The sequence below is a fragment of the Bacillus rossius genome, chromosome 5, assembly GCF_032445375.1.
Source record: "Bacillus rossius redtenbacheri isolate Brsri chromosome 5, Brsri_v3, whole genome shotgun sequence".
Taxonomy (NCBI): Eukaryota; Metazoa; Arthropoda; class Insecta; order Phasmatodea; family Bacillidae; genus Bacillus; species Bacillus rossius.
In genome coordinates, this window is record NC_086333.1 from 8,295,127 (window position 1) to 8,322,072 (window position 26,946).

Here is a 26,946-nt window from a genome sequence, read left to right on the forward strand (position 1 = left end):
TTGAGAAAGATGATTCACATACGTATGTCGAGCCAAACATAGTGGCCAAATTGATAGCTAGTTTTTTGTAATTTTCATATTTTTCTGGAACATGTTTGGCCCAAAATTCTTCAGTGGATACAGTTTTATATATTTGAAAAGACACATCTTCTTGCATATTAATTATTTCCGTCTAAAGTGATGGCTTTGACATGTTAAACTACTTGGCAGCCACATCTGTCCATTATGCCACTACATCAATTTCAAATGGCGATTTAAGAAACGGAGATAGCTTGCCCATTTCTGTAAAGTCTTGGAATCTTATAGCAAATTCGTTCCTAAGATCGGCCAAAAATTTTACAAACACTGCAATATCTTCTTCAGAGTTCTCCTTTTTATATTCAAGAATTGCCGGAAAATGAATAAATTCATGTCTTGCAATATCTTTTTCAAAGATATCCAGCTTACGACGAAAGCAGACACGCTTTGTATCAGATCACGTATTAATTTTCCATTTCCTTGTAACTCTGTGTTGAGCGCATTTAAATATTTCAAAATATCTTTTAGAAAAGCCACAACCAGCATATTGCGCTTATTTGTTACGAACTCAAAGTGCTTCCTGGCTCCCTGCGTATCTAAGTTTTGCAAGAAGGAGGTAACTTTATCTTTTATTAGCCAGAAGCGTTGAATAACTTGCCCTTTACTTAGCCAACGAACATTGTTGTGTTGCAGTAAGTCAGAATACGCTGAATCACATTTAGAAAGAAACTCCTTGAAATGTCGGTGCTGAAGAGCAGAATGAGATCTCAAAATTAATTAACTTAACCAAACTGTCCATAATTTTTTTCAGTGTAGCACTAAGTTTTCCACAAAGGGATGCCTAGTGAATTATGCACTGATACGATATTAGACCTTAATTTTTATCCCTGATTCTCTTTACTACACCTTTTTCTTTGCCAATCATTGCTGGGGCCCCGTCAGTTGAAAGCGACACCATTTTATCGTAACTGATGTTAGATTTAGTAATAAATTCATCAATGACCTTGAATAAATCTTCTCCTCGAGTGTTACCTTTAAAAGGCAATATTGCTAGCAACTTTTCCCTAAAAATTTGACACTCACTGTCAAGAAATCTTACGAAAATATACATTTGTTCATCATCAACAATGTCACATTATTCATCAAGTGCTATGGCATAGCAAGGTGACTTTTGCAGAAGTTTGAGAAGAGTGCATTTAATATCAGCAGCTAAAATTTCAATTCTTCATGTATTACTTCTCGCTTTTTTTTCAAACAGTGCCGTGACTACTGCCAACATACATTCCTTCACTATCTCAGAATCTGAAAAAGGTTTCTGGTGTTTATTAAGCATCCAGCACACATGTAACGCTGCTTCTGTGGATTTTTCTTGCTCGCTAAAGCAACGAACTAGTAATTTTGTGCTTTTATTGTAAGAACTGAGATATGCCTGAAGTTTTTCTTTACGAGCCTCACTGCCAAGAGGAAATTTTTTGTGGAATTACTGATGAGTTATTTCATAGTGTCGCTTCAAATTTACACTTTTAACAATAGCGATAGTTTTATTGCATATAAGGCACACTGGAACCGCTTGAGGCCTATCAGGCAGCGTAAAACAATATTGTTCAGTCCATTCTGCCAGAAACATCCTATTTTCACTGTCCACTTTTAGCTTTTTAAGATCCATATTAACGTAGGTAATAAAATAATTTTTATTAAAGGAACGAAAACGCGACAAATCACAAAACAAATGAACGATTGCTCCGCGGTTTGCGCTGCGACTGGCCGACTGGCGTCTGCTTCCCCCCGCCCACACGCCCGCTCCCCCCATTTTGATACCAACTCGCGCTTCTTTCAACAAAACAAAACAGTCGCAAGCGCGCCGCAGTAAGGTAAGTACGCGGGGCGCTGTGAAATGCTTCCGCACATATTTCCATAAAAATGGTACGTAGTTCAATTTATGGATGTTTCGTGTAAATAACAAAGATTTAAAAATATTTAAATCACATCAGCTAAAACTAATTCGCACTAACACACACAGGCTAGATAGGAAACTAATCAAACCATATCAGTTGTAGTTACTTGTAAAACAGGTTAACTAGGCAACTTAAAATAGAATAAGTAATAAGTTATTTTCTATGTGGCTTAAAAATATTATTTCAATTAATAAAGGTAAAGTATACCTTATCTCGTATTAATTAAAACTTGGTATACAATACATTACAATATTTGGCGGTAGGAGGTTCGACCTTTCGCGGTCCGTTTGCGGACCGCGGTCCGTCTGTTGCTGACCGTTGGTTTAGATACTATCTCCTTAGGGTGTCTCTCCTAGCACAGAAGTTCCATGTTCTGTATTTTTCTCAGGATCTTCAACGATTTTCTAAATATACAATTATTTGATAATGTTTAGAAATCGTTTGCAAAATCGTTGGCTGCAATGTTTCCTCTTTCAGAATTCATGTCTACATGGTTTCAACCAGACTTCCTGTTTGAACACAAATATACACTGTATTTTATGGACTCTTCAGACCACGTTCCATAGCTCTTTTTAGGTTCCGGTAATGTTTTATGCAACTCTTCTTATATTTTATGGTTGTCAATAGTTTTTATTGTGTCGAGCCAGGCGCAAGCTCATTTATTGGCAGAAATGGCAAATCTCTATGGTGATCATGAAGTTCATCTGAGTATTTTATGTACTCGATTATGTACCATGTTAGCTATCACTAGGTACTTCCACACTGTGTTAACCAACTCGTAGTCACGCAGGGGCAGTGGTTGTGACATTGACCATCCATACAGATTGTTTGTGTTTACATAATGTAGATACGTCGATAGTTAACATTCATTATAAAATTCTTACAAATAATCGCTGTTAAACTTGCAGTGATGCTTTATACTTTAGGTTATTTCTCCCTGTAAGCCTGGCCCGAGAAACTTGTACACATAATATTTAAAAAAATATTTTAGTTCAATAGTGTTTTTTCTCAGCATCGCATCTTGGAGAAGTCATGTATGAATCCAATCCAGTTCATTTGTGCTCAGGCAGTATTCTAAAATTATCAAATTCATCGGGAAATAGGACATCAGTCTTCAAGTAGATATAACCATACTCTCCCAGGATATTACAGTATATGCCTGCTACAAAGCAAGTGCATGTTGATAGTCTGCTTCTGTGATGCGAGAGTTGGTTGACTGGTTGTAAAATACTTACTTGATTTGTGGTTTAGTATATGTAAATATTTTGGTTGATTTAAGTTTATAGGCGTCAAAGGTTTATTTTTTTTTACCTGGGAAGATTTATTTATATAATCAGATTATTCAAAATAAAGCTTTTAATTTTTTTATATTATTATTTTATTTTGGTTAACTATATTAATATTTACTTAAAGTATATAGTTTATATGGAGTTTTACTATTAAAGATACTAAGGCAAAATATTTATTATAAAAATTGATAAAAATCATATTTTGATTTTACAATTAAAATGTTATGTTTGGTTTAAACTATATAAATATAAACGGAATTTAACCGTTAGAATAATTAGTTAGCAGCTATTATTTGATGATCATACTTCCTTAATCGGAATATTTATAAAATTTTGTCATTAACATTGTTAAACCTCTATTTTGGTTTCAATTAATAAATAAAAATTACTTTATTTATATTTTTTAGGTCAAAAATTAATAAATAAATATGCTTCATATTTGAGAATATTTGTGATAAAAATAATTTTTGATTGCAAGTCAAATGTTATAGTAAACTAAAATCCCATTTTGATCAATTTAATGCTCCTTGATTTCATTCATGATAAAGTCCTATAATTATGATTAAGATAAATAAAAATGATATAACTATTCATTGATTTATTTGATATGAAATTATAGTTGGTAATATGGGTGATATCGATATCGATAGTTAAGAAGATTACTGCAATCAAAAATAATTTTAAGTGAAAATGGGATTCGTGGGGATGATTTAGGATCGAATCCACATTCAAAACGTAAAATTTTTTTTTGGTCTATAATTGATTATTTTTATAGAATGACATTTATAATTACTATTTATTTGTAATTAATAAAGCCATTATTGCTACTTTAATTGTATTTATTAAATAGTCTGATTTTTTAAGACTTTTTAATTGGAAGTTAAATATAATTGTATATGAAGTAATTACTCATCAGTAAATAGAAATAGAAATAAATATTCATACTACGTCTACAAAATGTCAGTATCATGCTGCTGCTTCGAAACCAACGTGATCGTGTTTGAAATCTGGAGATTTACTTGTCGTAATAGTTATACAAATAAATATTGTCCAATGATTACATGGATATCATGGAGACCTGTTATTGTGAAATATGTTGATCCATAAATTTAGTCTCTAATTTTAAAAGGCGCATAATTATATTCATATATTTGTAGGATTCTAAAATAAATTCCTATGTTCATTGTAATTATAAATCTTTGGTTTATTTTTTAAAATTATTATTAATTTATTATAGTATGATGGGCTCAACTTACAGAAACCCCTGATGAAAGAAGGATTAGTGTATATAATAATGGGATTTGTATAGGATTGAAAGGATAAATTTCTTTAGATGGTCATATTGTTACAATTTGGATAGTTTGTGATAATCTGCTATGGAAAAAAGCTCAGAGAAAAGTTAAGAAGTAGAGTACTTCTGAAATAATAAATATAATTATTCCTCATTGTAATCCTTTAATTACGATTTTAGTGTGTATTCCTTGATAAGTTCCTTCTCGTACTAAATATCTCGTCATCATTTAATTATTGTTAGTTGTTATTTGGATTCCTAATATTATAATATATTTTGATATTAATTGAAAAAATCCAATTGGTCTTACTAACATTAAAATTGTTGAGATTGCTCCTACTAAAGGTCAAGGTCTTATTTATAATAAATGGTAAGGGTGATTTTCTTTAGCTGACATTAATTTCATTCTCTTGCATAAAGTGTATTTAACACAGCAAATACATATCTTTGAATAATTGTTACTGCTGTTTCTAAAGTTAATAATCTTATAAAATAATAATAAGTATAATTGGTACTACATTTAATCTTAATTTTTTTGTTGTGTTTCTTAATAGGGTTAAAATTAGTTGACCAGCAATTATTTTAGAAGTTAATCGTCCTGATAGGGTTCCTGGAAGAATAATATTTCTGAGTGTTTCAATACACACTAAGAAGGGTATAAGTATTGTAGGTGTTCCTATTGGTATTGGTATTTTTCTGTATTTTTTGTTCATCCAAATAGTATAAATGATAATCATATAGGTAAAGATAATAATAATGTTATTATTAAGTGTCTTATTCTTGTAAAAATGTATGGAAATAATCATATGATGTTATAAATTATAATTATTATAAATAATGAAATAAAAATAAAGTTGTTCATTTATTTGTATTAATTATTATTATTTTTTGAATTCACTATTTAAATATATTAATGGTTTTATTATAACAATTTTAAATTGGTTATTTATTAATAAAAAGTAGATAGGTATAATTCTTAATCCAATTATTGATCCTAATAAGTTTATTTTTAAATTAATATTTCTTGATTTTGGATTAAAACCGAGAATAGATTTGTTATAATGTTCTGATTTTTTCATTATTTATTTTTTAAATCAATTTACTAAATTTTTTAAATTATTTTGTTAAAATTAAATATTATAATGAATAATATAATAATAATTTAATAAAATTATTAATAGTACACTTTCAACAACAGGTATGAATATAAGATTTGTTCTACAGATTTCTTATCATTGACCATAAATAAATCCATTTCGGTTTAATATTATACTCTCTTGAATTAATTGTCCAGGTGTTGCGTCAATTTTAACTCCTCTTGATGGTAATGTTCATAAATGGATTCCATCTATATATGTAACAATTATTCGAATAAAAATGTTCGATTATCTACATCTAGTAGACGAAAGTTATTATTTTCTCTATTAATTATATGCCAATCGATTTCTAAATTATTCATATCTGAATATTCGTATATTTACTATCATTGATGTCCAATTGCTTTAGTAGTTATTATTGGGTTATTAATGTAATATATTAAGTATGATAATCGTAGTGATGGTGTTGCAATAAAGAATAATTTTATTGCAGGCGTTATAGTTCAGATTAATTCGATTAATTTTCCTACAATTAGATTTCGATATATGTTAATATTAAAAATAAATATCATAATTATGTATGATACAGAAGTTATAATTATTATCAAAATTATTATGATATGATAATGAAAATAATTATTGATTGTGCTATGAAAGGTGAATTTATATCTTGTTAATAAATTCTTGGTCTTGTAGTTATTTCTAACAAAAGTTTATTCTTTATTTATAGAGCTTAAATTTATTGTACTAATCTACCATTTTATAATTTAATTAGTAAAGGTATTTCTCTATAAGTATGTTCAGTTGAAGCTTTGAATATATATACTACTAGATAATGCCCGGCATGCGTTGCAATGCCTCAATCAATTTTTTTTTTGTAATTTTTTAAACGTATACTAAGCATCTCTCTTTATCTCTCTAATTCTCTATCTCTCTAATTCTCTATCTCTCTATGTATATCTCTATAACTCGCTCTATCTTTCTATTTATATCTCTATCTCTCTATATATCTTTCTAGCGGACCCGACAGACATTATCCTGCCCAAAGGTACTTTTTGTGAGATATGGATATGGCGGTAAGTATTTCTACGCTGGACATTTTGTATCTTCTCATTATACATACCCCTCCTCTTGGGCACGCCACTGCCGTTACCAAAAACCTTTCCCATGGTTACGCAGAAGGCAACAACAATGAAAAAGCCCGTTGCCATGGAGGCTAATTATCAACAATGCTTAGTTTTTTTGCTTTTAAAGCGTGTATTTTTAGTTTTTCTTAACTCAGAATCGAGATAAAATATCCAATTGTGAATCTAAACCATCCTCGAATCCCCGTGAACTCACACACAAAATTTCATAAAAATCGCGTACAAACAGACAGACAGAAAAAGTACTGTTTTATTATATAAGATAGATAGATTATTCTTACATGTTCGCATCCATGCAGTATATGAAAAATCAGCATGCATAGCCCCACACCTATAACTATACGTATCTGCTGCCCACGACTTTTTCCGCATGGAATTTTGTATTATCTTGCACCATTTATAAATTTAAACATCATAACATAACAGTTGATACAGTTGTAGTAGTTTTCTTATGTTCACAAATGATAATTTTTCTCACCTCTATTTCAGTCTTTGCAATAAAAATATGTTACTACCTAAATTTTGAGTAAATATGTTTCTACTTTCAAATGTAATGACGGGATGACACTTCATAAAATGTCTTTGTAAACCACATTTACTGTTTTTTCCGTCTCGAGCTAGAATGTAAAGATTGTCTGCATTACTGACCCGCGAGCAAGCTACATACATTTCAGAGAGAGAGAGAGAGAGTGAGATAAAGACACCTATTGAATGTCTATCTAACTAATTTTTTTATGAGAGCATATTTTCATTAAATAAATCATGAAATCATTCAACGATAAAAGCTGTTTATTTAATTAATCGGACGGGTTCGCTCCAAGGAGAAAATTGACGCGGCGAGACCTCGTGGACATAGAGAAATGACACACACTCACTATTTGTGTGGCTATGAAACATGATTTTTTTCTGCAATTTCAATTGTAATATACAAAAAGGGTATTGAAAATTGAAACAAATATGGCGACACTATAAACTGTCAGGATCTTTATTTTTTTCTTACTCTCTACTTAGTTCCTTACAATAGCAAAACTTAATGGCTTCTAATAATGCGTTGCAATTTTTGCTTTTAAAGCGTGTTTTTTTTTAGTTTTTCTTAACTCAGAATCGAGATAAAATATCCAATTGTGAATCTAAACCATCCTCGAATCCCCGTGAACTCACACACAAAATTTCATCAAAATCGGTCCAGCCGTCTAGGAGGAGTTCAGTGACATACACACGCACACAAGAAATATATATATAAAGATATAGAAGTCGCGAGTGGATATGATTTACTCTACGTTTTTCAGGAGTGTATGATGAGCAGCTTGGGAACTTCACCGCTGCAGTGCGCTGCCGTAACGCCCTGTATCGTCTTAGGTTGTTATTTGCACGTTAGAGCGCAGTACTGTCGCCCGCTGTCATTCCCCCGCACCCCCCACCATTTATTCACTGCAGCTCAAGGTCGTTCAACGGGAGTTTGTGCGTCACAAAACTGTAGGGATGAGAGGTGGGGTAGAGGGTGGGTGGAGGACAACGCGTGTTTGAGGGAGGGTGGGGAAGGGGTGTTTGAAGAGTTCGACACTTGTCCGCTAGGGACCACCACATGTCGATGCCCTAGAGATGGTGGCGATTGCGGATGTGAATTAACTACCTCAAACCGTATTAAAATTTTTAACCTGGGCTGGCGACTTCTATACAGTATATATATATTCAAAGGTTGAAGGAAGTTTATGATTTAATTATAATGATCTAATTATTTGTGATCTAAAAATTGTTTGTCGTATAGATGATAAGTTTTCTCAAATAATTATAATAATATTATTATTCTTATTGTTGAGATTAAAGCTCCTGTTAATGAAAAAAATATTTAATGATTTGAATATATATGGATAATCAGAATATCGTCGAGGTATGCTTGCTAACCCAAGAAAATGTTGAGGAAAAATTGTTAAATTTACTCCAATAATAATTTTAATGAATTGGATTTTTAATCATAAAGGATTTAGAGATAGTCCTATAAATAAGGGAAATCATTGAATAAATCCTACTATAATAGCAAATACTGCTCCTATAGATAATACAAAATGAAAATGAGCTACTACATATTGTCATGTAAGGTAATACCTATCAATATATTAATTACATAAAACGTATACTTGTAAAACCTCCTAATGTAAATAAGAATACAAAGCCTATAGCTCATAAACATAATGGGCTAAATGTTAATGTTGAACTATATATTGTTGTTAATCATATAAATACTTTAATTCCTGTTGGTACTGCAATAATTATAGTTGCTGAAGTAAAATGTTCTCGGGTATCTACATCTATACCTACTGTTAATATATGGTTAGCTAAGACTACAAAACCTAATTAACCAATAGCAGGTATTGCGAAAATTATTCCTAAATTACAAAAAACTTCTTTTTTACCTCTTTCGTAAGAAATAATATGTGAGATTATAATAAATTCAGGTAGAATTAGAATATATACTTCCGGATGACTTACGATCAGTTAAAAATATTGGGATTGCTCCTGCTAGTACTGGTAATGATAATAATAATAATAATAAAATAGCAGTGATACTAATGATATACAAATAAAAGAATTGTTTAAGGTCTTATTCCTCGTGACTTTATATTGATAGTTGTGTAAATGAAGTTTACTTCTCCAAGAATTGATGAAATACCTGCTATATGTAATTTAAAAAATTGGGTGTCTGTAAAGTCGGTTTACGGACGATAGTTTAACTTGACAACGTCATAACATAGATGAAATAATTGCATACTTTTATGAATAAAATTTAATCATTTTTATTTTAATAATAAAAGAATAAACACTTGAAATTATACTAGTATTCAGATTTTTAAAATGCAAGAATAATTAACCTTTATTGCCGAAATTGTTTTTGGAATAAGCAATGAAAACCACATTAACATTTCACTTCACTTTGTAAACAGTCGACGAAACAGTTCACGTGTAGATGACTTGTAATTAATTTTAAAAACTGGCGTTTAGCTATAGAGTTTAAATATAATTATGAACAAGTTTTCATATAAATAAACTGTAATAAAATATCTATCATCAATTATATGAATCACCATAATTTTTTAGTCAATTGTTAAATAACATATTATTACTGCACTCACGGAAGCCACCGGCAGACTGACCACCCACCACTGATGCCAGGGTATATATCGACAGCTAGTATGACGTCATTTCCGCCATCTTGTTTTCGTCGTCTAGAGTGCGCTACCATAATTTTAATTTATTTTTTGTTGCCTAGAGTGTAGTATTAATTTATTATTACTGAGGCACCAGCCATCTTGAATTTTGGACACCATCTTGGAAATTTGTATTTATTGTCCTATAAATTCGGCAAAAATTTCAAACTTCGTTAAATAAATTTTCAAATAATATACTCATTGATTCTGTTAGTTCCTGTCCTTGGTTCGATCCTTGACCGAAAGCAAATTTCTTTTGGAGCCAATGACATTTGGAGCCAAAGACCAATGTTTTTTTGAAACAAAAACAGTTGGAGTCAAAGACATTTGGAAGAATTGTAGCATACCGTAAATTGGCGATTGCATCCTTTTCGTTAAATGTATGTATTTTTATCTATTATAATTTTAAAACCACCAGCTTTGCAATAAACTTTGCAATGGGGAGAACTATTGAGTTATTTGTTCAACAACCCGGAAAAGGAAGTAAACAAACCATAAATTCCAGTAATTATGAAAAACACAAGCAAAAATTAAACAGGTAAGGGCTATGGTAAACACTACCAACTCTTCATAAGAGTTTTAATTTAAATCATGTAATCTATTACACAAAATAATAATCAAAGTTGTTTATTAAGCATAAAGCGAATTGAAGATGGTTGGAAATTGAAATGATTTCATATGAAATTTCTCTATAAATACCGGTTTTATTTTTAAGTTATAGGTATTCTTCAAAATGGATCTCCTGTTTGACCGTATTGTGGTCCCAACTCAACTGCCTTTAAATTTTATCAACTTTCGAGGAGTGATATTAAACACATCGACGCCATGTTTTATAAACATCCAGACAAAATTGTGGTGAATAATTTTATCCTAATATAATATTCAGCTCAAAATTCAAAACTCCATACGTCAAGCAAACCAAACAGTTCAAAGAAAACTATTTCTATCTCTTATTCTGTAAAAATGAAAAAAATTAATTCTAGCTAAAAGTTTTTGTTTGCCAGAAGAAATTTTTATTTTATTTTAAATACTTTGAAGGAGTGAGTGCAAAATATTTTTAAGAAACATTACATCATTGGTGAACCAATAGTATAAACGAGGGGTAATGTTACCAGATCTCGTAAAATTACAGATACCAATTAAAAAAATTGGTTGTCTGTAAAGTCGGTTTACGGACGATAGTTTAACGTGACGTCATAACAAAATATTAATGAAATGATTGCATACTTTTGTTAATAAAAATGAATAATTTTTATTGAATTATCACTATTTTGTATGTATACAAAGGAGTGAAATTAAATCTACTATTTAATTGATAAATTTACTTTTACTTGCACTCATTAATTCAAATATGTTTTTTACTTTAACGAAGAGATTATTTTAACTATAACTTTTATACATGTTTGCTATTTAACTTCAAGATCGTCGAGAATGTTTTACGCTTTTTCGCAATTACACATTTAACCACGAAGATTGTTTCTCATGAAATTCAACGTAGAATTTAATAAAAAAGCCCTTGCACTTAATAAAATAAGTATTAGTAAGTTTAAGAAAGAAATTCCTCTTTAATCTCCAACCCAGACGGTCGTGGTGCGCTGGGGCCGAGATTAAAATTTGTCGAGAATATTTTACGTTTTTATGTCTTCTAGTGCTCAAAATGATATGCAATTGTGGCCCCGGGCACGAAATTTTATTTATAATTCATTAATAATAACGCCCCTCGTGATAAACAAAGGAAAATATGTATTAACAAGTGCCTGGTTGCCGCGGAAGCGGATAGATTGCACGATACGTTCGGTTCGCGTCCGTCACCGTAGATGACAGCACTGTAGGTAAATAATATTATTTCGTTTTTATAATACGATTTTATAACAAATATGCATCCCAAATACACCAAACTTATTTATAACGTGTTACAATATTTTTTTAATCATTGTGCAAAAATCCCGGGTGTAATTTGAATTATTATGTGTAACTGTAAAACACCATTGTTCGTACAAAAACGTATTTGAAAATTCAACATTACTTTTAAATAACCGTACCGATTGTGCTGAAAATCGGTGGACGATCGTTAAATTACATAATATTAATAGTTCAAAAGACTAAAACATGATTGAAAAGTCAAATCGATGGTTGTTCCAATCGAGTGGAAGAGAGATAGATGCGGCGCAAGCGTATAATGAACGTAACGGGACACATGGTAGTGGGACAATGTGCGTTACGGGACACTTTTTGGTGCGTGTAGTCGGCGTTCATCGATTTATTAGACGTTGTCACGTCAATAATACTAAGTTTCTTAACACACTTCAAGTGCAGGAAACCCACTGTTACACTGGATGCTTGTCGTTTATCTTTTAACAAAATTTGGCGAATGAACAAACAACAACGTGAAAATATTAATTTAAGGTTAAAAATATGATTTTTTTCACATCCTATGCTATAAAACATTTGAATATTGGTTTTCAAACACATGCAGTACAAGTGTGCTCTCGCTGCCTAGAGTTAAATGACAAAAAAAAATTTAAGTTGTTACCAAAGCACAAAGAATAAAATTATGATTAAAAGACAGTACATTCTCTTAAAACTAAATCTTTCTTTAATTTTCTTAAGGACAAATCTGATGACCCTCCTGTATTTTCTTTTGATTGCCAAAATAATCATGAGTTACCTATAGTCGTTACTACATTCGGCATGCTTATAGTTTCTCGGTATGTAAAGGTACTTCAAAAGATTCACTTTCTAAAAGCAGTGTGTTTATTTACTGAAGTGGATACTTACTCGTAAGAAAAAAAATCAAATTAATGTTCGACGGATGTAGGCCAGAATAAAACTATGTTATTAAAATAATTTTGTCAGAATGGTTGGCTTTTAAAGCTCCTAATATGTAAATGAATTTGAATTAATATTCCCAATTACAGGACAACCATGATTCCCCCCAGACCGGGTATTTGCTTACATAGAGAAGGTTATTAGAAAGGTATACACAGACCCACAAGACTAAGAAAAAATTTTTACTGAGCACGGGACAGTGTTTGCTCTTGGTTCAGATTCAATATGATTCAGAATAATTGTTTACAATTATTTTATATTTGGTTTATTATAAATATTTCTTAGCAAAAAGTTGAAAAAAAAAAATGTCAAATTGCATTGGCGCACCATCACTTTTCCTTCCAAGTGTTACATTTAAATAACTAGTTTTAAGATCAAGTTCATCCAAGATAGTTCCTGTAAAATTAAAGTTACGGAATGCAGTATTTTAAAGGCTCTAGGCTCTGGACCCTGCATCACCACATCCACCAAGATTTAAACATTTGACAAGAAGGCTACTGTACATACACACGGCGATGTTGATAGATGACTAAAGGAGAATGTAGAACCTGATAAAAAAGAATCTCGATGTTTCAACACAAATACAATATACTTCATTATGTTCAATTTCGGTCCATAGTGTGCAAATATTTTATTGCAAATCCGTTGATTACCAATGTCACAACCTCAATGCGCCTAAAAATTATAACTTCAAAATTGATATTTTTTAAAAAATATTGTACTGCTGGGATTGTGATAATTCCCTCTCGCTTCGTGCACGATGTGTGAAATATGCGACACGAAACTATTTATTCCCCAGTCGACGAGCTGTGGCTATCTCCTAGCACAAGACATCACAGACAAGCTAGCCGCGTGCTCCCCTAGCAGTCTTTGGTAAGGGCGACCATTCATGGCTATCTTCTACAACAAAGCATCACAGCTGACCCGGCCGTGCGCTCTCCTAGCAGTTTGTGGCAAGGACGACCAGCCATGGTTATCTTCTAAACCAATGCATCACCCCCGACCCTACAGTGCGCTCTCCTAGCAGTCTTTGGTAAGGGCGACCAGCCATGGTTATCTTCTAAAACAATGCATCACAGCCGACCCGATCGCGCACTCTTTTAGCCGTCTGTGACAAGAGCTGCGGTCCCTCATCTAATTGTAGCATACTATAATAAAATCACCACATGCGCGTGACTAGATTTACCGCCTTTCTGACACAGGAATTAAAAATTAACAAACAGACAGCTGTGAACAAAAAAAAATCTCACAAGCCTTAATTAAATAAAATTGTTTAACGGCATATTAATAAACATGTTTTGAGCTGCTTCCACGCTGAAACACTGGTGGGTGACAGGACAATACCTGAGTCGGGCAGCAGGGCCTCCTCCTCCCCGCACACCACCACCTCGGTGTACGGCTTGCGGCAGCAGCGACGGAACCAGCCGCTGATCGCCTCGTTGAAGTACATCGCTGCAACACACCGTGCCACCTCGTCCCGGCTGTCTCCCATCACGGGCACGCTGTCCACAACACTGGGTGACGCCCGTTTTACTAACATCCTCGCAAACTAAGCTCAATTATGAGCTTTCATATTTGAGGTAATTCATTGTATATCCCTAACCCCCTACACTTCATTTTGATAGTTAATTGTCTTTTAATTGATTTATACATAGCTTAAATTTTCATGACATTTGCAAACCAAAATTTACATAGCATTAAACATCCGAAACGTAACATAAAATTATCATGTAACACTATTATTAATCAACTATTCAGTAGAGATTTTTTATAAACACACACACACAAATATATATATATATAAACACTCTTGTGCAGGGTTCATTTACAGGCCCTTAAAAGTAATACATGTTAAATCTTTTTTTTCTTTTCAGTTAACAAAATTTGCAGTTATGGTTCTACAAATTTTCAGCTTTGTCATACATTGTCATGTATTTTACTTATAATACAGCAGCATCGTCGATTCGACTCCTTGAATAATTTGATAACTTATATCAGTCCCCTTTTCTTTGTCTCCCATGAAGTAAACTGGAAATGTATGGCTGACTGTATGACAGAGGAAGTAACGGCCCTATTCCATGGTGAAATTGCACCTGCTCCGTAAACGTGGGTGAAAATCCCGGCATGCAAGAACTCTATCTGCCCCGAATGAAGTCCCGTTGAAACACGAATTATATTTCTTTATCCGGAAGTGCCAATATTCATTGGTTTCGCCAAAATAATCGTTCTTTTAAAGAATCCACAGACTCTTCCAAGCTGGGAATTGCTACCTGGCCCCCGTGCAACATAATTCCGCCTTTTCTATCGTACATTTTAGTGCCCCACAAAATCTGCAATTCTTACAGATAATGTAAATTTTGATGAGCATTTGATTACCATATTCAAAAGATTGATCATAGTCAAGTACACATTTTTCAGAAACATCCCAAGTGTTCTTGGCACGTGCTTGCTGACACTAAGCTAGTCGCTAAGCATAGCGCGTTGACGCACAACTGCCTCTCCGGCCGTCTGAGATGCGCGCTGAGACGCAATCAGCCTTCCTGGGCTTGAGCCTCCGCCTTCTCCGAGCTTCTAGTCCGAGCAGCTGCCTGGCGCTTAGCATGCTCAACCTCCACCTTTCTGCATGAAGCCACGTTTATGCTCTCTGGCTTCATCCAGCTTACTATGAGCTCTGCGAAATATTTGGCTTGAGTAGTATGTAAATGACGGACCGGGGACTGGCTTCTGGGTGTGGAGCCGGGAGCCGAACCACCATCTTGTAAAGCCAGGCTCGCGCAGGAGATAAAGTAAATAGATGTAGACGATATGCTCTTCAGGTCTTGAGAAAGGAAATAGCTTAAATGGTATTGGAGATATAAGTAAGGTAGAAGACAATGAAGGTAACATCTCCAGCAAAAAGTGGCAAGTCGACTTATGGTAGACTTCTACGGACACTGGAATATTTTTTTGGTGAATTATCAAGTAAACTTGATGGAAATGATGGTACTCCAATGTCAAAAAATTCGAAATCCTGGGATAAGCACGATGAGGATGTCAGTGCGTTTGATAAAGATGTGGATAACACCGATGATGATGATTTAAATTATCATAAACATTATTACAACGATTTTCAGAATATGTTTAGCAAACACTCGAAGAAGATGGTGTCAGCAAGTGAAATTGATTATATATCGTGGAAAGACCCGAACGTGTTGGTGAACAGGTTGCGACTTTTACTTGTTTCACAAGATGACGAAATTTTATCAGTTATCAAAGAAACGTGGACTATTCTTGATGAACTAAGAATTTCAGGGTATATAGAATAAGATATTAATGTGTATTGACTGACGAATTTTTATACTTTTGTATTTTATATATAAATATAATTTTGAAAATTAATATTAAAAATGTGTCGTTATTAATACCCAGATAAATTTCATGTGTTTGCTACTTTAAAGAATTGAGTTGAGTATGAATATTTTAATATATATCTATGTGTGTGTGGATGATGGAAAGTTTCCATTTTATAGTATGTAGATGATGGAAAATGAGTGTCGAAGTTGGAAAGAGTATGTATAATTGAGTGTCGATGACGGAAAAAATGAGTGTTGATTTGAGTGTCGATTATGGAAAATGAGTGTTGATGATGGAAAATGAGTGTTGAATTGAGTGTCGATGATGGAAAATTACTGTTGAATTGAGTGTCGATGATGGAAACTTAGTGTCGAATTGAGTGTCGGTGATGTAAAATGAGTGTCGATGATGGAAAATGAGTGTCGAATTGAGTGTCGGTGATGGAAAATGAGTGTTGAATTGAGTGTCGTTGATTGAATTGAGTGTCTAATTGAGTGTCGGTGATTGAATTGAGTGTCGAAATAAGTGTCGATGATGGAAAATGAGTGTCGAATTAAGTGTCGATGATGGAAAATGAGTGTCGAATTGAATGTGGATTATGGAAAATGGGTGTTGTTTTTAGTGTCAATTATGGAAAGTGAGTGTCGAAGATGGTTAATTTGCATTTGATTGCATGTTAATTATGGACAATGAGTGCTGACTCGAGTGTCTATGATCTAATATAAGTGTCAGTGATGGCAAATGAGTGTAGAATTAACTTGCATCCAGCACTGTGTATGTGTAGCTAGGTTCTGAAGGTTCAATGGATTCCTGGTCATATATAAAAGTAAACTTTGCTAACATGTTCACTGTCAGGCTTATTTAACTAACCGACGGCATGCTGTTAAATAAATAATAGGTTGATAATTGACTTCTTGTAGTTTTTGTATGCTGAGTGTAGCCGAGTAGACTGATGGACGTAAGGGAGGAGCTTAATGTAGATTGGACTTGTGTTGATGAATATGTTGGTGACCTACTGTATGTCCATAAATCGAATGCTTGTGGTCTGATAATATTTAGAGTTATTTACGAATATATTTACCGATGTGTGCTATGACAAGCTTAAAAATATCTGGTAAACTTATAGAGTAGGTCTCTTGTTTCGGAGACTTTTGTCGTAAGGCTTAACAAGGATCGACCCTGAAGGGTTAGGATTTTGAAGATGCGTGGTACTGAGCATGTCTTGGCTGTAGCTATATCAACACTGAAGCTCCCCTGAACTGTAGATGAGATGTACAAAAAATAATTGACTTTGGACCTAGCCTGGTATCGGATAAAATAATTTAGTCATGTGTTGTAGACATTTGGTTTCAGTTGGAGGTTATGTGTAGCTGTACATAATAAAATTTACATTTGAGTAGCTTAAATTTTGTTTGGATTCTGAAAGTTCCATTGTTTACAGACTCTTGCTCCTCTAGTAAGTCTAAATGAACCTTGTATGTACGATGTGCGATTTGTTGTTTGAATATATAATTTAAACTTTTATTCCTTGAAATTCCTATTTTTTAAGTAATAACAATGGATGATGTATTGACTTGCATATTATACAAGCGGACACTGTTATTTAAGCGAGTCTTAGACAGCAGGTCCCTCAGTCCACCTCTTGAAGTGGTACAGTGCAGATCTGATGAATTGTCTTGTCTGCATATAAGTCTGGTATATGAATATTCATATGTATTCGAACTTAATGGTAGCAACGTCGACATAGGTACAAATCTCAATGTTGGCGGGGTCAAGGGCTGCAGATATCTTGACGGAGGGTCTCGCGTCTTCACCGGGGTCCCTGACGACGGAGGCGATTATGACGAAGCAGATCCCGATGACAACGATGAGGGCAGCTCCAGAGATTCCGATGGTAACGAGGCTACCATATCCAGAGATCCCGATGATGGCCGTATCTAGTGTCTCTTCACTCCAAGAGACTTCAATGTGTGCATTAACGAACGCAGAGGAGACTCCGATACCTGCAACTACACCGCATTTGGTAAATAAAACATTTTGTGAGCAATTCCCAGCTTCTGCATCAGTCGTGCATACTTCAGATTCTTTGACATCCAGTACAGATGATCTGTCAATGTCGACTGGGAAATCTCCAGCTCATGCAACATACGGGACTTAGCCACCTACAACAGCAGTTTACAATGAAAGTAATATACTTTCCGAGCCGTCAGTGACTCAAGGTCTAACGAGGAGACATCTGGGTACGTACTGTGACAAAAGTTTTAAATACCGTCAACATGCAAGAAGACATAAAAATCATGTCTGTAGAAGAAACGCTAATCGTGTGACATTTCCGTGTGAGCCATGTGGTGTACATTTCACAAACAAAAGTAATTTGATTAGGCATTGTAAAAGCAAAGTTCATTTGCAAGTTGAACATCGGGGAAGCGATGGTAATTGCGATGAATATCTGTATCAGTGCTGCTACTGTGGTAAACGTTTTGAACGACTACGAAGTACACGTATCCATGAAAATAATGGCTGCAGAAGAAATCTTGACCGTGTCAAATTTCTGTGTGAGAAGTGCGGTGTACAGGTTACACGAAAATGTTACTTGAAAAAACATTATAAATTTTGTAAAGGTGGGTTTCTAGCATCATCTCTGGTCCTATAAGGTGTTACACTCCTGATCTGATGTAACGTGATCTGTATGAATTAGTTGTATATTGTCACTCTTAAAACGAAATATAATAATTATTTTAATACAAATGAATGTTGCAAGGACTGAAAAATGTAAACGATATATATATATATATATATATATATATATATATATATATACACATACCGTGTCAGATTTCTTTGTATATATATGTAAAATTTTAAATAAATTATAGAATTAAATAATTTTTTATTTATTTTTCCTAGCCTATATCGTTTATCTAAATGTAATAAACTAAATGTGACACGTAATTTTGGCCGAATTTGTAATGCGCGTTTTGTCTTATTTGTGTGTATTATTTTTTTTTACCAATAATGCCCAAGACAGTTTTTTTTTTGCTAAAATTATTATTGTCTGAGTATGTCATCTGCATTCTTAAGATTTTTTTTATGAGTTATTTTTTGGTAATGTGTTGGTACAGGTAATACCGTAACATTAGAGCAAATCTGATAGGGAATTGATTTATTATTTCTGAGAAATAATTTATTACTCCCCGAAATAGACATAACATACTTGTGGGAAATTTATGGTTTTAAATCGTAACCCGCCATATATTGGTGTACACTACGGTGGTGATATTAAAAAATTAAAGAATGATAATCACTTAAACACACTTCGGAGTAAGCTGGTGCAATGGATGGGCTGTATCAGTAAGATTCTGGATACTTGGTAAGCGGTTCTTCGTCCAAGTTACTCACTCCTTCGTTGCTGATGACTAACATGAATTTTTACAACATGAAAAAAAATGTATACTGGTCGGGGTCTTGAATAAAAATATTTTGCCGCTTATAATTAACGGAGTATCGACTTTCACAGTATGGTATGTAGGGTCCGACTCCTCTCGTATATGTGCTACAAATTTTTTTGTTGGTAGCAAGTTATTCATTCGTAAGCTGATTTTCTGCTCTGGTTCAGTGATGCATACTTTGAAGTGGTTCCAGCAAGAAAGTACTTTACGTATGCTGGATTACGATTTCACTGGAGTTTTAAGTGAAATGAGTGGGAAGACTAGCGACGTGATGTACCTACGCTTGTCTCGGGCAAACATATGACTGTTGCAGCATTCTGCTAGCTTGCAACTCCCGCGCGATGGGGTAAATGTTCATTTGCGGGTGACGGTAGGCGTGTCTCGATCGTGTAGTCTCTGCCTCTATCCTTGAGAATTTTTTTTAAATTTCTTTGAGGTTAACGTGCTTGATTTTAGGTACTTTTTACTAGTCGCACGAGAATAATTTAAAATTCGTATGTATTGGAAGATATTTTTCTACATGAGGTAAGAAAAATACATAGATGCTACAATGACTGAGATAGGTATCGAACACATGTTCCTTACCCTATGAGTGACTAGCACTTGTCGTTTGACCTATCTCCTCTAACTCTCTTTTACTGTGTGTTATAGATGGGACATGGTTGTTTTCAGAGATGATGGTTAAAATGTCTTGGGAAAAGTGTACTTTTTTTTTTAGGAATTACTATGTGTGGTGATTATTTTAGTCGAAGTGATAATTTAATAAAACACGTAATAATTAACTTGGATGTTTTTTTTTTCTAATGTGTCGACAAATCAATGATAGGATGGATTTGTGTGTAGAACTAGTTGTATACCACATCTCTTGAAGAACACTGCATGGTATATAATGTAAGACTCTTGGGCTCAAGAAACTATACAATATAGTTGGGAAGGATGATGCGGTTCCTAAGATTAAATGGAGGAACTTTGTTGATTTTTTTTCTGTATACTACGATGATTTAATTGTGTTTGGGATGATGGGTTGAAGGATTAAATACTAAAACTGGACACATAGGCTTTTAAAGAAAATGAGAATGGAGCTAACCATGTCTACAAAACAATAGAGAATATTGTGAAGCTAACAAGATCATAGATTGTGGTAAATCTCTGACAACTGAAATGTGGAAACGATATCATAAAATGAGTGATATTGATGGAGCTCCTGGTATTATAACTTGTAGTTACGATTGACTTTGCGTCTGTGATAGTGACACGAACACGAAGATTTAAAGACTAATAATAATATATAAAGAAGACGGAAGCCGTAGCACGCCGATCGTGATGAAGAACAAATATTGAAGGATGCTGATGGCTTCGGGAAGACTGAAACTAATGGAAGTATCAACACCGTGAAAAGTGAGAATACACTCAAGCCTATATTCAGTAGATCCTCCATACTTTGTAAAAATAATTGACTCCTAAAAAGGAAGTATGAAGGCGATGAAGACACTTCGACATCAACGATATCGAATTCTTACAGTAATCTGGGTGAAGACGATGCCTTCTACGGTGATTGCTACAGTGACTCTGAAGCTGGCGACGTGATCGAAGACTGTGTTGAGGCAGCTAAAACGGACAAGACCGAATACTGTGATGGTGTCCTGAGATCAAAACGATGGAAACGTCGTGTTATATTAAATAAATCTTATCAAGCTTGTGATGATCACTGACTCGATGATGAAAGTGACCTTGTGGTTGGTGTTAAAACGGAAGACACCAGAGATAATAATACTTATTCTAAACGTGCAAGGGAGATGGTGGAAGATGATTACACATCATGGAAAGATTCATACATATTGGTTGACCGGCTAAGACTTCTACATGGTTCGCTTTGTGAAGGAAACTATTCGAGCATCAAAGAAATATCCTTCATACTCAAAGATCTGAAGGAGGCTGGCTACATACAATAATGACTTGATTTACCTGCATTTGTATAATGTTGGGAAATATAATAGATAATTTAAGTTATGGAAATTTAATGTTTTATTTATTGTATTCTGGTTTCCAACTAAGCCTGTGTTTCCGCTTCTGTGTGTGTGTGATCATTCCGTTTCCTGTATGTTCTTTCCGTTTCCTGTATGTACTTGTGTACGTTCCGTTTCCTGTGTGTTTCCGTGTGTCCATTCCGTTTCCTGTGTGTACATTCCGTTTTTTCCTGTGTTTTTTTTATGGTTGAATGTGTCTCATTCGTTTAATGTGCGTAGTAAAAATTTTTAATTGCTGTAAATTGTGTGCATGGTCAGAGCGGTGTCCTCCGCGCAGTGTTTCTTGGCGCGTCCAACGGAGAAATGAAGGTAGCTTCCCCCTCCATGCGGTTCTGGAGGAGCAGGCGGGGCTATCGCTTCCGTCGGTGAGCGGACATGCGCTTGCGAATTTCTCCTCCATCCGCCTAAGACGCACACGCACGTGCTTCGTGGTCATCACCCGCCGTATGCATGGTATACATTCGTTTCCTCTCCTAGCACTGCTGAACTGTATTCACGTAGATGTTTCTATAAATGTAGAAAATTTTTATTTTAAATATCACTTTTTTTATAAATGTAACACATAAATATTTTAAATATCAATTTTTTATACGTGTAACCTATTATTATTTTTAATATGAACTTTTTTATAAATGTAAATAACTTTTCCCTGCTATTTTTAATACATAATATTTAACGTGAAACTAGAATATTTAATATTTTTGATACATTAATTTAGTATAGTGATGGAGGGTTAATATAAAGATACACACATAAATTGGATTTATTTTATTTCCTACAATTCCCCGTCTGGTACCAGATGAATACAGAGGACGCATTTCAATGTAGAGGCGTAGTTCATTACATATAGTTCAGTTTGTATATTTTCTTTATAATCTCACACACATCATATAAATTTTTATGGGTGATAAAAATATAAAACGTAATTTTAAATCACTGATGATGATTATGATTATTTAGTTCACACTTGATTCACATAGTAGTTTTGATATAGCTGCGGAAAAATAACTATCGTACAGGAGTGACAAAGCTTGAACACTGTAAATATATCACGCTATACTTGACGTCACGCAGATCATTGTTCTTCTTCTGAGAACTCTGGTATAAAACGTTGACTATCCGTACACTTCGGCACGGGATGGTGTTGTGGTAGCGATGGCGACGGTGTAGACTTCGCAGAATTTGCCAATCGACGTGATGCAATTGACGTTGGCGGCGACAATGGTCTCGTTAGGGTGGAAGATGACAAAGATGGTGATCCATCACGAGATGTAGCAGGCTCTCGGGCAGCACCAGCAATGGTGGTAAGGAGCTGGATCGAGAGTCCACCTCTCCAAACACTTGACGCGCAGACTCTACTGGTGAGTCGTCACGATCGGGGGATCGACCCCATGGCTCGTCTCGCTTCCAGCGACGTCCCTGTCGTCTGCAGCACTCGATGGCATACCAGTTGTGAAGGTACGTTTCCTCGTCTTCTTCATCGCTTATATCGTCACTACGTATTTGCGTCGAGGACTCCAGCATCCATGGGTCATCGATTGATTTTTTCGTTGACATGTTAGCTGCTGCAAGGACCTCGATGCTGGCGAAGAGGATGTAAACTGAAGGCTACCGGGGCCGGCAGTTGGTATTTATAGGCTAAAAGGTAGGATAGGGGGTATAGGGGTCAGAAATTTGCGGTGGGGGTAAGTGGTGGAGGTGGTAATGGTGGGTTCATGGTAGGAAAAAATAATCATAATTTTTTCGGCCGAGGGAAGGTGGGGTGATTTTGGGAAGAGAGGGGGGGAAATTCCGAGAGACGAATATTTAGGGGAGGGGGAAAAATTCCAAGGAAAAAATAGAATGACGGGAAAGAGAGGGAGAGAGGGAGGGAGGGTGAACAACAAAAGTAATAGTGATGGTGTTGGGGGGGGGGGGTTAATTACGATGGAAAAAAAAATTAAAAAAGGGGGTGGGGGAGGTGTGGATCGTCATGTGCGTAAAATATTAATTTCTTTGGTGAGGTGATGAGGGGGGTGGGAGGGGGGGCTGTTGTAAGTTCGTATATGCGTTGGTAAAAGTGGTGGGGGTCAGTCTGCCAGCACCCACCACGGGGGAAGGATCGGTCGCCATTTTTATTTTTTTGCCCTCGTCAGGTTCGAACCAAGGACTCCGAGCTCCGTGTCGTTAATGTTTGTTTTTTAAATATGTTTTATTAAAATTTTATTAATTGAATTTTTTATAAATTTAAATTTTTTTTCATTAAATTCGGATAATAAATAAAGATTTTAAAGATGGCGACCGTAACGATAATTGCAACGGTGACGTCATAATTCAAAATGGCGGAAAACAAAATGCCGGAATGTTCGAGAAAACAAAATGACGTCATCCAAGGTGGCAGATCCAAGATGGCAGATCCAAGATGGCGGGTCCAAAAAGGCCGCTGGGGTCAAGGTCAAATTCAAAGGTCCAGGTCACGTCCATCCACGATGGCCGCCGTGACGTCACAATCCAAGATAGCGCTCGGCAATCTCAATACACACCCTGAACCCTGTTTCCGGAGCCCCTATTATATACTACTCCGGAGTCATCAAATGTGAAGTCATACATCTATAAAACAATATAATTCAAGAATTTTCACTGGGTTTAGGATGTAGGACGGCATTATTAATGAAACATCGTTTCAGAGAGTTGAGACTCAATACATTTTAGCTTTTCAATAATTAAATTACTGTTTTAGCTTTAATATGTTAATTTTTAATGCTGCTAAAATATGTTTTTAAGTAGATTTGTTTAGGTTGTATATTATCTTTTCATAACATCTTTGTATGTCATGATGGATCGGGCCGCTACTTCACTGGCGCGACTTTAACATGTTTGGTGTATTGAGGAGTGTGAAAATGGGCGGTCATTTTGCTTATGTCAGTTTTCGTATGTGTTCAAGATAAGTTTATTGCTCTAATATGTAACTTACATCATTCTGTAGCATGGTTATGCAAATAGTGTTTAAATCTATGCTACCATCTGCATTTGGCTACAATGCCTCCATCTGCGTTTGGATACAATGCCTTCTTGCTTTTCTTTGTTTAAGATAGTTGATTCTTCCTCAGAATTTTTTATCAACATTTTAAAAGGAATCCTTTAACACCAATATGGATTTTACTGCAAAATTTACCTGTTTTCTTTTATAATTTTAAAGTTTAGGAAATTACCGAACTAAAAAATAAATGACATAAACAAGTAGTAAACAACAGCCGAGTATACAAGTCGCATTCTGAGGTGCGAGAAGTGCCTCAACGACTGGAACTTTGGGTCAGCCATATTGGATTCTACTGTGGTTTGATCTTCAAAATGTTCTAAATATAACAAAAAATTTTATTTTAGTAATTTTTCCCAATCTTTTCTTAAAATGAAGTTTCTTAAAATTTAATTGGGAGCTTCTAGATCGATACCTTATCATTTTACCCTAACTACAAATGAAATTGCACTTTTGAAGTGAAATTTGACACGTCTAATATGTGTTTACTAAAAAACTCAATTATTTTTTAACTAAAGAAATATAAAAAAAAAATTCTTACTTAATTAAGTTTAGTGTCCTCAGTTACAAAAAATAATTTTAATTAAAAAATATATATAAAAGGTGAACAATACTTTAAGAAATAAAGGTTTTTTTTTATTAAAAACACATTTAAATTACGGGCAAACAATGTCCCAAGTTCTGTTTACAATGGGTAAACTCATAAAAAAATTGTAACATTTTTTTGGCCAAAATGTTTATTGTGGACTGACTTGCACTTATACTGCCGGAATGTATAATATATCGGCAAATGTGACACCAAGAGAACCAGAACAGGTGCCACCATGTTGGATTTTCAAGTCTGCTAGAGTAAAAAAGTTTCAGCCATTATCTTGCTTCATTAGACACATGCTAGTTCACACGAGTGTCAACCAGATCGTCAGATTTCAGTGTCCACCCTAGTGTCAGTTTTTGTGCAACAATCTAGAACATGTTTAAATATGACAAATAATTCAGAAAGAAATGTTTAAAATTATTTTAATATGCTTTTTAATAAAAAAAATTATCGGTTGCGCTCCATGATTCGATCTTTAATATATGAAATACACTTGAAATTACAACATTTCTTTTTTCTGAATTTTGTCCATGAGTATACTAATTGTCCTCACTAGAAACCAGCCCTATAAACAAGGCAGCTGCCCGATTGAATAAATATGTCACATAGTGAAATTAACACTGGTCATAGAGACCATATGCAGTGCAGCTTTAACTACAACAGTACCAAATGCAAGCATATAGAACGAGCCTCTCCCAACTGACGCAACTACAGTACGGAAATAACATGAAGTGCTTATCGAATACTATTAGGTGCATTTCAAGCATATAAACCAAATATTGCATGAATAACAGAGACAAAACTAAAGACAGTATCATTTCTTTCCAGTTATAATAAAATCATACACAAAATAATAATCCTACATTGATCACATTAATAATGTGTTTCGCTTACTACAGGACCAAGTGTTTATGAATCACAGGAACTGTAACCCTGGGTTAGCATGCAAGGCTATACATGAGCGCAAATTTAAATTGATCCAACTATAGTACCCAATAACATTTGGATATAACTAGCTACACGAGTATAAAGCTATGACTACTTAAATGGCTCCAACTGGCTGAAATAAATACAACTGAATACATTGTCTCCAGCTGAATACGTTTTTGGCTTGAACTGACTATATTTGGCTCCAACTGGCTTAAATTATATTTAGATCCAACTTTTTTCATTGAACTCCTTCTGGCTACACTTGCATTTGCCTCCGGCTAGATTAAATTGCTTCGAGGGTTCCAATAATTCTAATTTCTCTAACGGCTTTCTCATTAATATCCATTGTTTTTAGTCATTGACAATGGTTTCATAAAGTTTTATGTTTAAATATCTGTAGTTATATGAGAAATTAAGCAATAATTTTTCAAATCTACTAAATGTTTTACTTTAAAATTTATCTACACAAACTGGTTATAGACTACATAAATTCAATATATACCGCGCTCTTAACTCATTAAGTATAGTCCACGTTTTTAGTGAAATATTTAAATTTTCGGCAAAGTACGGCCCGCGGACCAAGTGCACCTTCGGGCTAGTCAATCCGGCCTGTGACATGGTTATGAAAACCCCTACGATTACACATAGGACAAAATGTATTTTCTGCGTAGCTAGAATAGAATAACGATTTTCTTCTTATTGCGTTTTCAATATGGTAAGTAGTATATATTGGCCGGTACTAGATCAGGATGCAGGTAGTGGAGCC

The 26,946-nt window shown here is 34.4% G+C and overlaps 1 protein-coding gene across 2 annotated transcripts in view; it reads right to left on the bottom strand.

Moving 5' to 3' along the window:
* Positions 1 to 26,946, bottom strand: part of LOC134531573 (sodium/potassium/calcium exchanger 3-like) — a 157,708-nt gene that overhangs the window by 19,831 nt on the left and 110,931 nt on the right. For both annotated transcript variants that reach the window (XM_063367284.1, XM_063367285.1), the window contains exon 5: positions 14,175 to 14,282. In XM_063367284.1, coding sequence (XP_063223354.1) covers positions 14,175 to 14,282 — 108 coding nt within the window. The remainder of the gene's footprint in view (positions 1 to 14,174; positions 14,283 to 26,946) is intronic.